Raw genomic sequence first — 14,685 nt, 5'->3', positions numbered from 1 at the left:
TGGAAGGACTGATGCTGAAGCTGAAGCTCCAGTACTTTTGCCACCTGATGCGAAGAACTGATTCATTGGAAAAGATCCTGTTGCTGGGAAAGATTGAAGGTGGGAGGAGAAGGGAGTGACAGAGGATGTGAGATGGTTGGATGGCATCACCAACTCGATGGACATGAGTTTGAGCAAGCTCTGGGAATTGGTGATTAACAGGGAGGCCTGGTGTGCTGCAGTCCATGGGGTCTCAAAGAGTAGGACATGACTGAGCGACTGAACTGAGGGCATAATTCCATGTACTAGGAAACAATTTGATTAAAGTTCAACTTATTGATATTCCTTTCACATCAAGTAAAATTACTAACATTTTTACTAATTATAAGATACGAAAATTAAATATCTATTAGTATGAGAATGTAGCCTTCCTAAGTGGTCAGTGGAAAGAAAAAGAGGAAAACAATAGAATGGGAAGGACTAGAGATCTCTTCAAGAGAATTAGAGATACCAAGGGAGCATTTCATGCAACGATGGGCATAATAAAGGACACAAATGGTATGAACCTAACAGAAGCAAAAGAGATTAAGAAGAGGTGGCAAGAATACATAGAAGAAGAAGAAGAAGAAGAAAAAAAGTAACTTAGGTAACCACGATGGTGTGATCAGTCAGCTCGAGCCAGAAATCCTGGAGTCTGATGTCAGGTGGGCCTTACGAAGCATCACTACAAACAAAAGCTAGTGGAGGTGATGGAATTCCAGTTGAGCTATTTCAAATCCTAAAAGATGATGCTGTGAAAGTGCCTCGCTCAATATGCCAGCAAATTTGGAAAACTCAGCAGTGACCACAGGACTGGAAAAGCTCAGTTTTCATTCCAATCCCAAAGAAAGGCAATGCCAAAGAATGCTCAAACTACTTCACAATTGCACTCATCTCACACGCTAGCAAAGTAATGCTCAAAATTCTCCAAGCTAGGCTCCAACAGTATGTGAATCGAGAACGTCCAGCTAATTAAGTTGGTTTTAGGAAAGGCAGAGGAACCAGAGATGAAACTGCCAACATCCATTGGATCATCAAAAAAGCAAGAGGGTTCCAGAAAAACATCTACTTCTGCTTCATTGACGACACAACAAACTCTGGAAAATTCTTCAAGAGATGGGAATACCAGACCACTTTACCTGCCTCCTGAGAAATCTGTATGCAGGTCAAGAAGCCAACAGTTAGAACAAAGCATGTAACAATGGACTGATTGGGAAAGGAGTATGTCAAGGATGTATATTGTCACCTTGGTTATTTAACTTATATGCAGAGTACATCATGAGAAACGCTGGGCTGAATGAAACACAGGCTGGAATCAAGATTGCTGAGAGAAATATCAATAACCTCAGATATGCAGATGACACCACCCTTATAGCAGAAAGTGAAGAGGAACTAAAGAGTCTCTTGATGAAAGAGGAGAGTGAAAAAGCTGGCTTAAAACTCAATATTCAAAAAACTAAGATCATGGCATCCAATCCCGACACTTGTTTGCAGATAGATGGGAAACAATGGAAACAGTGACATACTTTATTTCCTTGGGCTCCAAAATTGCTGCAGATGGTGACTGCAGCCTTGAAATTAAGACATTTGCTCCTTGGAAGAAAAGCTATAACCAACCTAGACAGCATATTAAAAAGCAGAGACAGCATATTAAAGCCGTCTTGACAAAGCTATGGTTTTTCCAGTAGTCATGTATGGATATGAGAGTTGGACCGTGAAGAAAGCTGAGCGCATTGATGCTTTTGAACTTGGTATTGAAGAAGACCCTTGAGAGTCCCTTGGACAGCAATTAGATCAAACCAGTGAATCCTAAAGGAAATCAGTCCTGAATATCCACTGAAAGGACTGATGTAGAAGTTGAAACTCCAATACTTTGGCCACCTGATGCAAAGAACTGCCTCACTGGAAAAGACCCTGATGCTGGGAAAGATTGACGGCAGGAGGAGAAGGGGACGACAGAGGATGAGATGGTTGGATAGCATCATGACTCGATGGACATGAGTTTCAGCAAGCTCTGGGAGTTGGTGATAGACAGCGAGGCCTGGTGTGCTGCAGTCCATGGGATCGTAAAGAGTTGGAATCGACTGAATGACTGAACTGATGTGATGAGAATGAAAAGTAATTATTTGCCAACTGCCCTGTAAGAGGATCCTGGATCCTGGTAACTTTTCTTTATGGAGTGAGGAAAGTGGGGATGTTGGACATGGTACCCAGTATAAGTGTTCAAAGTTGAGAATTGGAATAGAGCACATTGCTCTGTATAACTTGGGGAGGGATATTTAGAAGCCATTTGGGAATATCCAGAAGCTGAAAAGAAACCCAAACAATGAAGCTGAAGAAAGATGGAGGGGAACTGGGGAGAAAGAGAGTTCCTGATGAGTGAAATAGGAGAATTAGGATTAGATGGAAACTTGATAAGTGTACTCCATCCACCGATATGGTCTTACATAAATTCTACATTACCCGTTAGTGTTTTTGGTGCAGGTAGGTTATCTGGAGGAGAGTGCAGAGGGGTTCAGCTTTCTACTTAGCAGTGAGCACTGGCCTGTGAGTTAACGTACCAGGAATCTGCGTTGCATTTTGTAGGCCAAAAACATACAGGTAATGTTACATTAGGTCTGATTTTAAGCTTAAATTGGTGGGTGAAATGTAAGCATACTTGCATGGCTCAAATTGTCTACCAGAATATTACTTTAGTGATTTTAACATATTTCCACATATTCTTTGATATTCTGCCGTTGGAAAGTGGAGCTTAACTTTTCTCCCTTAAATTGTGGGCTGGACTTAATGACTTGCTTCTAACAGAGTCTGGAAAGGAAAGAATACTAACGTTATGGCAGAGAGATTTGGCAGCTACCATGCTGCCCTAAACAAGTGATCAAGGTTACCTTTGCTAGTCCTGAGTCATGTTATCATGTTCCCTACAGCGTGATGCTCTGAGAAGGGCACTTACTTCTTGGATATTCTGTTCCCATATTTATGAGCTCTAATTATGAGAAGACATCAGAAAAACCCATATTGAAGGATGTTCTATGAAATATCTGTCTTAGAAGATACTTGAAGTGTTTCCTCTTCAAAAATACTGAAATCATAAAAGGAAGAGAAGATTGAAAAACTTCCCCAGATCAGAGGAGACTAAAAAGATGAGATGCTCTGAAGTGTCTTGGATAAAGACCATATGATAAGTTGAATAAAGCCTGTAGTTTAATGGTTTTGTAACAGTGTTGACATCTTTGTTTTGATAAACTTACCATTGTTATGTAAGATGTTAATTTCAGGGAAAGCTAGGTGAAAGATATATGGAAATTCTAAGCTGTCTTTACAATTGTACTGTAAATCTGAATTATCAAAAATAAAACCATTCAGAGGATTTTTCCCTAAGGAAAAGTCTAAAATGATGTCTTTGGAAAATAGGAAAGGGTTATTAACTCTTTGACACAAACCCCCAAATAAATATTTATTTTCTCGACATCAGCACATCATGATAATTGTTTTTTTTTTTTTTTCCAGAAAGAAAGACAGCTTGGTGTTTGAGAAAATGTAGTGGTTAAGAAAGGTGGGAGAAATCTGGGAAACTTTCATGTAGTTGATGAGCAGAGTTGGCCAGTTGTAAACTGCAGTTGTTATTCAGGAATTATAAAGGGATGTTTATTCATCCATTAAATAACATGTTTACCACCTAAAATGTGCCAAGAATTGTGTTAGAGTAAAAATGTGTTCTTGACAGATGGGGTCCCTGGCCTTCTGAAACTTATACCATAGTGACAACAAACCTTTTGCAGTTCTCTTTGGACATGTAAAGTTCTAGATAAACAAGGAATATTTGAATGCCGATCTATATAAGTTAAAATGAGCATATAAATGAATTAAGCTGTTTAAAATAATTGACTTAAGGTATGTAAACACTTGGAAAATGTTAATATGTCTTTCTTGTTTGTCTTTGATGTAAAAAGTGATAGGATTTTTAAATTCTAAGTTTTGGAGCTCATGAGAAAAGGACAGAAATGTATTAATTCTAGTTAGTAAAATGGAAAAATTTCTTCCCTGGAGAATTTTTGGAGTTTGAGTTCTTGAGTAAGTTAAATTCCTTAGAGTGGCAGCATGAAGTTAAGCCAGGTCTTAGAGGTGCCTCCTTCTGTTTTCAGTAAGCAGAGGTGGAAACAATTTGAAACATGAAGATGTACAAAATCTTACTGGAAGGACACTAGCAATTACTGGCTGAAGGTTGCAGAGTCTTCCAAGGTGGATTTTGAGTTTGGCTTTGGAAGCGAATGACTCTCATATTTGGGACAAGCTCATCTTTCTGGGAGTTTTTTATGGCCTTAAGTGATGCCACCTGGCTTGAGTGGGCCTTCAGTGCATACCCATTTGGAATGGCTTCTGCTTAGGAGTTTGAATCCAGAAGGGGAGCCGGGGGAGCCTGACTGTTTATAATTTGATCAAACTTTATAATCTGCCTGAAGAAGTCTCCTCATAGTCTCCTCCCTGTGGAAAAGCCCAGGCTGGTTTTTAGTTCCAAGAAAAAATATTGAAAAGATAACCAACTAAGTTTCACTCATTAAAGAAAAAAAAGGTGAGGGGTGGCTAGGTTGGAATGATGATGTTGGGGAATAAGATAGTTCAAATATTATTAAATGAATTCATGAAAAATACAGCAACAATTTATATCTTTTTTCTTCATATTTCTCCCTCTTTCCCTCTCCCTCTTTCTGTCTGTCTCTCTGTCTCTCACACACACACGTTAGGTGGAGTTAGACTGAAGAAGCAAGGAAAGAATAGAGATGCAGTAATTCTCAAATTTCTAGGATAATTTTTTTCAGGAAAAATTTCTAAACACATCCCACCAGTCAAAAACAAATAGATAAGTAAGTATTATTACAAATTCTACTTACCTTACAATGAAGACCAAGTATCAAACATCAAAATCACTTGGTAGCTACCTGAAAAATGTTAAGGTTTGTAATACTTTATCAATTGTTAGCTGTCTTGTAATCATGATTGTTGATGTTTAATCACAATGTCATGTCCTACTCTCTTGTGACCCCATGGACTGCAACCCACCAGGCTCCTCTGTCCATAGGATTTCCCAGGCAAGAACAACTGGAGTGGGCTGCTATTTCCTTCTCCAGGGGAATCTTCCTGACCCAAGGATCGAACCCATGTCTCCTGCATCTCCTGCATTGGCAGGTGGATTCTCTACCTCTGAGCCACCTGGGAAGTCCCCTTTTAATGCTTTACAATTATCAAATTATTTAGTCTTCATATTCACTCTGTGCTTAATACTGTTATTTCAACATGGAGAGGCAATACCATTCAGGGTTAACAGGCAGATAGCCCGAATCTACTTGAACTCTGTCATGAACTAGATGAATGACCTTGAGCAAAGTATTCAATTCTTTGTAACTCCAGCTTCCCTCTTAATAAAATGGCCTTAATGATAACTCATGGAATTTTCATAAAAATTTAATGTAAATATTTAGTATGTAGAATATATTAATATTTACTTTATGTAAGAAGAAGAATGCCTGGACACAGCACTCTCAAAGTATTATTATATTATTTATACTCAAGCCAAAATTACTCTGCGTTTTTGGGTTTCCCTGGTGGCTCAGTGGTAAAAATTCCACCTGCCAGTGCAGGAGACTTGGGTTCAGTCCCTGGGTTGGGAAGATCCCCTGGAGAAGGAAATGGCAATCCATTCCAGTATTCTTGCTTAGAAAATCTCATGGTCAGAGGAGCCTGGCAGGCTACAGTCAATGGGGTTGCAAAAGAGTCAGACACAACTTAGTAACTAACCAGCAGCTCTGCCTTTTGCTTTAATTGTTTCTATTAGTGAGAGTAGGAGCTGTGCAGAGGCAGCAGTGATCTCATGGGTAGGGGTCCATGGTTATTCTGTACACACATGTATATATGCTTTGGAGATATTGGTTGGATATATGAGTAAATGAAATTGAAATGTGATTGATTATATTTGTGTCAAAACAACAGTTTTAACATGTTTTGCTGTTTGCCTAAAAATAATTTTTCTTTTGAGCATCATAGAACTTGTTGGAAAAGAGATCTGGAAATTTGGCTTTTCTCAGTTTTTATGGTCTCCACACATGTACCTTTTTAAGTCTAAATGCTCAAAGTGTCAAAAACTTTTTTAAACAAATGAATTGTTTTTTAGATGAAAGATTGCTGTTAGTATAAACTTTTTTCTCAAGTTTAATTTTGTTTTAACATAGATACAAACCAAAACAAACACTTTTGTGGTTAAGTTTTGATGTTTGGATTTTCTTAAAGTTCCTTTTCTTCGTTTTATTAAAGAGAGAAAAATGGGAAAAAAAATCAAAAGGAAAAAAGTTAAAAGGAAAAAATATTTATTAAAGAGAGAAAAAAAAGAATACTTTTTTTTGCTGTATGTGAAGTAAGGTTTGCAGAGCCAGTTATATGTTGTGATAAAATGTCATATATGCAATAATGATGCAACCAGTATCTTTCTAGATTGATTTTTTTTTTCCCCCAGAATTTGAAAAGGTAGTCAACTGGTTTTTGGTATCATATCAGAATAGTTGAACAGATAATATAACTTGTGAAGTCGCTTAGTCGTGTCCGACTCTCTGTGACCCCCTGGACTGTAGTCTACCAGGCTCCTCTGTCTATGGGATTTTCCAGGCAATAGTACTGGAGTGGATTGCCATTTCCTTTCCCAGGGGATCTTCCCGACCCAGGGATCTCCCGCATTGTAGACAGACGCTTTACCGTCTGAGCCACCAGGGAAGTACTGTTATTTCTGCAGGCCGTAAAATTTGTTTCCAAGAAAACTGTTAGTTGTCTAAGTTCTCTGAATGTGTTATAAAATTCCCAAAGATGGGAAAAAATGAAATTAAGTGGAACTTGATTAGGTAGATTGGAAAGTTGTTTATATTTGATCCCCAGCGAAGTGATCTTAGGACTTGAGTGACTGAGCAGGTTGTAATTCATAATTTTGGGCAATTCATAATCATCTGCCTCAGCTTCTTCTTAATAAATCCTTTTAGAATATTAATAGTGTTTATTTTCCCATTCTGTCTTTCTAGGCACTGAAGAAACAAGAAGCTAAAACAGAGGAGAATGAAGGAGAAATGAAAAATAAGCTAAGACAAACAGAAAGTGAGAAGAGTAAAGTAAGGTTCTGAAAATTATCTTTCAAAGAGTACTAATGTTTGGGGCCACTGACATTCATTGAATGCCTTGAAAAGTGTCCTGAGGTCATTTGCTTATTAGTGCAGTGAGGCCTGTATGATTTGATGTGAAATCACTTGGCTTCAGGGCTCTGCCACTCTCTGCTACTTGCTCTTGGAAACATGCACAGGTAGTTTGCTACCTTGTCTTCTGGCCACTTTGCTTTTTCAGATGAGGGTTAAACTTGACCATTCCTTGTTGGAGAACATTTAAAGAGCTTGACTTTGCTGCAGGGTTAGGAAAGACCTGTTGTTTAAAGGCTGAGTATTTTGCATCTGTTCATTTTCATTGAAAAGTGAAAGTGAAAGTGAAGTTGCTCAGTTGTGTCCGACTCTTTGTGACCCCATGGACTGTGGCCTACCAGGCTCCTCCCTCCATGGGATTCTCCAGGCAAGAATACTGGAGTGGGGTGCCATTTCTTTCTCCAGGGGATCTTCCCAACCCAGGGATCGAACCTGGGTCTCCTGCATTCCAGGCAGATGCTTTAACCTCTCAGCCATGAGGGAAGCCATTACAGAAGATAAAAATAAGCAGCCTCGTTCTGAAAAATCCTCTGTTCTTATTAAATACTAAGAACCTTTGCTATATATTCATGTCTGTGAACCTGCAGAGCCTAGCTCTTTAGAACTGGAAGGTGATTCAGAGGCCAGACAACTCTGTTCAATTTGCAAATAAGTAGGTTTCAGGCTGAGCCCAGAGTAATAAATGATAAAGTGAAAATTTGCCCCCCATGTGATGTTCTTTATCCCACATTGTCTTTTCCGTTTGCCTTTGCCTCCTTTATTTCACCAAATTCCGTAGAGTTCCATGATGCGTCTCTGTTGCCTTCATGGTGGTGAGCAAGATGTGTTGGGCCATCACGCTTGCCCTTTGGGAGCAGAGACTGCTGCCATTACCCAGGAAATATGACCAGGGTAGGCCCTGGTAGATTTTCAAACTACTTTGACTTCAGGGTGATTTCTTCCCTTTTTATTTAGCCATGGAAACAAGAGAACTGGTCAGGTAATATTTTGTGTGGATTCTCTGCCTCCACAGGTACTTTATAGCTGGCTTAGAGTTGACCTTTGACCAGTGCGGGCTTAGGAACCGTGACCCTCTGTGAAGTCTAAAATCCGAGTATAACATGTAGTTGGCTCTCTGTATTTGCAGTTTCTCTCTAGCTGCACTTCCACACCTGTGAATTCAACCCACTGGGGATCCTGTAATACTGTGGTGTTTACAGTTAAAAAAAAAAAAATCCGTGTGTAAATGGACTTCTGCGATTTGAACCTATGTTGTTCAAGGGCCAGCTCTACTTAAAAAAATACATGATGTTTATTTTCTGAGCTGCATGTATGGTATTTAAAAAGCGTATATAATTGGATTAGAAAATTGTTTTGAAATAATAATAGGTCCGTAGAGGTTGCAAAATAAAATGTGCCCTGTGCCCTTTATCCAGTTATTCTCAATGGTAACATTTTGTTTTATTGCCATCCAGTATCAAAACCAGTGAACTGACACTTGCAATGCATCCAGCTTATGCAGATTTCACCAGTTTTATTGTGTGTCGAGTGAGTCTGTGTGTGTGCATGCTTATCTTACTGCCGCCACAGTCAAAGCACAGAAGTGTTCTGTCACCGCAGTGCTCCCCCGTGCTTCTCCTTAGTAGCCACACCGACCACACGCACAATTTCTGAAGGACTAATGTATAGATAGTAGTTTGTTCAAATGAAGTGCTAATTTAGTGTAACTATTAAAATCGAAGCGCTTAATAACATCTTAATACAAACTTGTGATTTCACAAAATGACCTCACCCTTACAAATTGCAAGCATGTCCAGCATATGTAAGCTCTGGATTTTTAGCAAACATTTTTTTCCATCTGAAAGGGGAGGAAAAGTGATTTTTCCTTTACAGACCTTTTAGGTTCTTTGGCTGGTCTAATAATTAAATTGATATCAAGTAGATTAATAGGAGAAAAAGCATTTGATTTTGTTTGTATGGGAGCCCCACAAACATAAGAGGTACAAAGGCAGTGAGGCAATTGAAGCTTATCTTCCATCCTGAGCTAAGGAAAGGAATAGGGGCCTGGGACTTCAGAGGGAAGGAAGGCAGTTCACAGGAAGTGAGAAGGATGGGTTATGGTTAACAGATGTTTGCCCTGCCACGCAGGTATCTTTCAGATACAGAGAGTATCTTTAGTAATAGCTCTCTTCCTGGTACAGACCCGCTTTCTAAATTTTTTTATGCAGTTAAGGGGAAGATGAAAAGCTTTTCCTGAGTCTGCTTGTCTTTGCTTACCGTCAGCTCACAATAATACTTGAGCCAAAGAGGTGTACTTTGGGGTGGCATATTTTTCTCCCCTTCTCATCCTTTTATATTTTTCAACTTGAAAATAAGCTAGGCACAGTGACTTTGTAGCATATTTAGTCACCTAACTGGCACATTTTCTGTGGGTATTATTTAATGTCAGTATTATTAGGGAAATTTAAAATGTCTTATTCTGAATTGAGATACTTCAAAATTTTTGGAATGTTATGAATATTGGAAATATTAGGAGTATAAGACTAATAAGAATATAAAGTAGTTACCAACTGGATGAAATATACCTTGAGTCATTGGGTCTCTGAAATTTTTATTCCAGTTTAGTTCATATGATAGTACATGTAGTAATTTAAAGAAAAAATCACTTTAGAATTTTGCATTAAAATGGTTTAAAACTGAAGGGAGCTCAGAGATTGTCTTATATAAAACCCCTATTTTAGAGATAACAGAAAGGAGGCCTTTAAGGAAAAAAGATTTAAAAGGGTCATAATTGAGATGAAACTGACTAGAGCGCTGACCTCCTGCACTCTGGTCTGGTTCAGTTTTAGTTATTTAATTACCATTATTTTAATGGGAGCATTGATTTGTGTTTATCTCAAGATGTTAGCTGTAAAAGTCTGAAAATCTTTTAACTTTTCTCCTCTTAAACTATGCCTGCAATAATTTAGTTTTCTTCTGCCCCATTGGACATTTTTCCTTATCCTTTGATGAAACTCTAGCTTCAACAGGAATTGGAGCTATCTCGAAGGTTACTGAATCAGTCAGAAGGCAGCAGAGAAACTCTTTTGCATCAAGTAAGTATGCAAGCTATGATAATCTGCTTTTACATTAAATCAGGATTGAGTCTCTTTCCCTATTAAATGTCTTCGTGAAAGGATAAAAAAACTCAGATCTAGGAAATTTTTTTCCTAACAAATGTGTGTTAGCACACATAAGCAAAAGATGAAATCCTTTCAGGAAGATTCAGAGAAACCCAGCACAAAGCGCCCGTCCAAGTTCCTCCTGTGACAGTGTATCTTGCTGATTGCCTCTCCAATTCTTAGCACAGAATGTAAAAGTGTAGAAGTGAGACTGGATGGGTAAGATGCAGTTTTCCCGGGAGCTTTATTTTGTTAGAGGAGGCATTGGAGAGTGAAAGAGGAAGTGAAACATGTAAGACAGGCCTTTGCAGCTCAAGTTCCCTTGACTGTGTCATTGTCTAATATTCTCATTTTCGAGATGCTACCTGCTTCCTTTCAACCAGAGATAAGGCTTAATTTTAAAACATAACATTTTGTAGCCCATTAGTCCATAATAGTTGTTTGGTGCTTCTGATATTTAAAGTTCAGCAGCTTGAAATAGCTATCTTACATACATTGGGAAAGGGCATTGGATTTCTAACTGTCTTTCTGCTTGTGTTTAATGTAAATTGCAGTTGTACTTGCCTCTCTTTTGAGGTTTGGGTTCCATAACTCACTACATAATATGCTAGGTAGGCAAAGATGTCAGACATTATAGATGTTCAGGAGTACTTTATTTGACGATTAATCCTGAAAATGCAACATAGCACCTGTTTTACAAAATCCTTAAAAACATGTAATGGCTTTGTTCTACAGCCAGTGGTATGATGGAATTAATGTTGGCAGAGTTTAGACTTGACTTTTTGGAAGGTTATATCTATATTTAATTCCTTCTGATTCTTCTGGTTCTAGAATTCTGTCTTATAACTTCTAATCTTTTGAAATAAGAGATTTCTGTGTTTAGGTTGCCATTGTGACTTTAGCTGAGATGTTCTGGCACCACTAACTTGTTTAATGGTCATTGGGGACTTGCCTGCTAGACTCCAGATACATGAAGATGAATAAAAGGGTACCTGACCTCAAGGAGTTTATACTTTTTTCAAACAGCCTTTAGTGCTTATTTATTTTGAGCAGTACTTTGATATCAAAATGTTTTAAATTGTGATCATTTCTCTTGACTTTACCAACCAATAGACTACATTCACATGAAAGAAAATAAGTGAAAAGTGTAAAAACATACAGTACTTAACGGGAGGTGATTTGGGTTAATAGTAGAGTGGATTGAGGTGAAAATAGGGATTTTGTAAAATGTGATGAAATTATTTGTCATAGACACAAAGAAGGGGAAAATGCCTTCATCGTGAAAGGAATAGGAGTAAAGAAGTGAAGCGAGAGACTGCTCTACTGTGCTTGTCATAGTGAGGTTAACTTGGCTTCAGCTTGTGCTTACAGTAATCTGCTGGAAGTGATTTCTTCCCCTAGGGAAATACTTTGTAATAATTTATAAGTTCAATTATTGTTTTTCTGCTTTTAAGACTAATGAAAGTTTCACCTTTGATTATATGTATTTAGGTAGAAGAACTCCGTACGCAGCTTATGAAAGCAGAAGGAGATCCAAAGGGTTTACATCATCAAGTATCTCAGATTTCCAGGCAACAGTCAAGTCTTCAGGATGAACAGGGAGATGACTGGAGGTTTAGGAGAGGTATAATTCTGATTTGTAAATGTCTGGGGCCTTTTTAAAAAACTTTTATTAGAGTATAGTTGCTTTACAATATTGTATTAATTTCTGTTGTTTTTGATTTTCTTAAATAATTTTCATTTTCAAAATAGCTTTTCTTATGTTCTTTTCACCATATTTCTTGATCTACTACAAGGTTTTCCAAATTAATCATAGTTTAGCATGCAGTTTTTAAAAACAGACAGAATTTTATAGCAGTATTGAGCATATGGTACAGAGATTTCCCATATATGCCTCCTTCTTCATATCACAGCTTCCCCAACTGTCAACATCCCTGACCCCAGTGGTGCACTTGTTATAACTAATGAGTTGGATATTGACACTTCATTGTTGTCTAAAGCCCAGAGTTTACCTTAGGGTCCACTGTTGGTATTGTGTCTTCTGTAGGATTAGACAAACATGCAATGACATGTATCCATCATGATCATATCATAGCATAGTTTCACTGCCCTTAAAATTCTGTGTTTCACTATTCATCCCTCTCTCCCCCTAACCTCTGACAAACACTAATCTTTTTATCATTTTCTTAGTTTTGCCTTTTCCAGAATCTAATATATCAGTAGTGGGAATCATGCAGTATGTAGCCTTTTCTGATTGGCCTTTTATTTAGTAATATCCCTTTAAGTTTCCTCCATGTCTTTTCATGGCTTGGAAGTTCTTCAAAAGAAAAAAAAAACTTTTTTTTTTTAAAGCACTACATAATATTTCATTGTTTGGATGTACTACAATTTATGTATCCACTCATGTACAGAAGCCTGTCTTGGTTTCTTCCACGTTTTGGCCATCATAAATAAAACTGCTGTAAACTAAACATCTGTGTGCAGATTTTTGTGTAGACTTAAGGTTTCATCTGGAGAAGGCAATGGCACCCCACTCCAGTACTCTTGCCTGGAAAATCCCATGGATGGAGGAGCGTGGTGGGCTGCAGTCTGTGGGGTGGCTAAGAGTTGGACACGACTGAGCGACTTCACTTTCACTTTTCGCTTTCATGCATTGGAGAAGGAAATGGCAACCCACTCCAGTGTCCTTGCCTGGACAATCCCAGGGACAGGGGAGCCTGATGGGCTGCTGTCTCTGGAGTCGCACAGAGTTGGACACGACTGAATTGAAGTGAATTAGCAAGGTTTCATCTCTTTCGGATAAATATCAGAGAGTGTGATTGCTCAGTCATATGACAAGAGTGGTTAGGTTTGTAAGAATCTTCAAACTCTCTTTCAAAGTAGCTGTATCGTTTTGCCTTCTACCAGCAGTGACAAGATTTCCTGTTCTGCTTCCTTCTGAACATTGAGAATTGTCAGAGTTCTGTATTTTAGCCATCCAGATAGGTTTGTAGTGGCATTTTGTTTTAATTTGCGTTTTCCTGATAACATGGTGTGGAGCATTTATTCATATGCTTATTTACTATATATACATATATATATATGTATATATATATATATCTTTTCTGCTGAGATATTCATTAAAGTCTTTGGCCCATTTCTTAGCTTGTTTTCCTTTTATTGTTGAATCATTTGTGTATTTTGGATAGCAGTCCTTTAACAGTCCAGTTCAGTTCAGTCACTCAGTCGTGTCCGACTCTTTGCGACCCCACGAATCCCAGCACGCCAGGCCTCCCTGTCCATCACCAACTCCCGGAGTTCACTCAGACTCATGTCCATCGAGTCCGTGATGCCATCCAGCCATCTCATCCTCTGTCATCCCCTTCTCCTCCTGCCCCCAATCCCTCCCAGCATCAGAGTCTTTTTCAATGAGTCAACTCTTCGAATGAGGTGGCCAGAGTACTGGAAATTCAGCTTTAGCATCATTCCTTCCGAAGAAATCCCAGGGTGATCTCCTTCAGAATGGACTGGTTGGATCTCCTTGCAGTCCAAGGGACTCTCAAGAGTCTTTTCCAACACCACAGTTCAAAAGCATCAGTTCTTCGGCGCTCAGCCTTCTTTACAGTCCAACTCTCACATCCATACGTGACCACTGGAAAAACCATAGCCTTGACTAGACGGACCTTAGTCGGCAAAGTAATGTCTCTGCTTTTGAATATGCTCTCTAGTTTGGTCATAACTTTTCTTCCAAGGAGTAAGCGTCTTTTAATTTCATGGCTGCAGTCACCATCTGCAGTAAAATGGCTCTCTGGGGAGGCCTTACAAATAGCTGTGAAAGGAAGAGAGGCGAAAAGCAAAGGAGAAAAGGAAAGATATAAGCACTGAATGCAGAGTTCCAAAGAATAGCAAGAAGAGATAAGAAAGCCTTCTTCAGTGATCACTGCAAAGAAATAGAGGAAAACAACAGAATGTGAAAGACTAGAGATCTCTTCAAGAAAATTAGAGATACCAAGGGAACATTTCATGAATAGATGGGCTCAATAAAGGACAGAAATGGCATAGACCTAGCAGAAGCAGAAGATATTAAGAAGAGGTGGCAAGAATACACAGAAGAACTATACAAAAAAGATCTTCATGACCCAGATAATCATGATGGTGTGATCACTCATCTAGAGCCAGACATCCTGGAATGTGAAGTCAAGTGGGTCTTAGAAAGCATCACTATGAACAAAGCTAGTGGAGGTGATGGAATTCCAATTGAGCTCTTTCAAATCCTGAAAGATGTTGCTGTGAAAGTGCTACACTCAATATGCCAGCAA

The 14,685-nt window shown here is 38.6% G+C and overlaps 1 protein-coding gene and 1 non-coding gene across 9 annotated transcripts in view; one reads left to right on the top strand and one right to left on the bottom strand.

Annotated features, from left to right (window-relative positions):
• CEP128 (centrosomal protein 128) overlaps positions 1-14,685 on the top strand; it is a 456,691-nt gene that overhangs the window by 99,536 nt on the left and 342,470 nt on the right. For all 8 annotated transcript variants that reach the window (XM_069595215.1, XM_069595218.1, XM_069595214.1 and 5 more), the window contains 3 exons: positions 7,080-7,166; positions 10,247-10,321; positions 11,879-12,011. In XM_069595215.1, coding sequence (XP_069451316.1) covers positions 7,080-7,166; positions 10,247-10,321; positions 11,879-12,011 — 295 coding nt within the window. The remainder of the gene's footprint in view (positions 1-7,079; positions 7,167-10,246; positions 10,322-11,878; positions 12,012-14,685) is intronic.
• TRNAS-GGA (transfer RNA serine (anticodon GGA)) lies at positions 7,659-7,730 on the bottom strand. Its single transcript has one exon. It is a non-coding gene; the product is annotated as a tRNA-Ser (tRNA).

The sequence above is a fragment of the Ovis canadensis genome, chromosome 7 (assembly GCF_042477335.2).
Source record: "Ovis canadensis isolate MfBH-ARS-UI-01 breed Bighorn chromosome 7, ARS-UI_OviCan_v2, whole genome shotgun sequence".
In the NCBI taxonomy this organism is placed as follows: Eukaryota; Metazoa; Chordata; class Mammalia; order Artiodactyla; family Bovidae; genus Ovis; species Ovis canadensis.
This window is presented reverse-complemented; position numbering and strand designations above follow the sequence as displayed.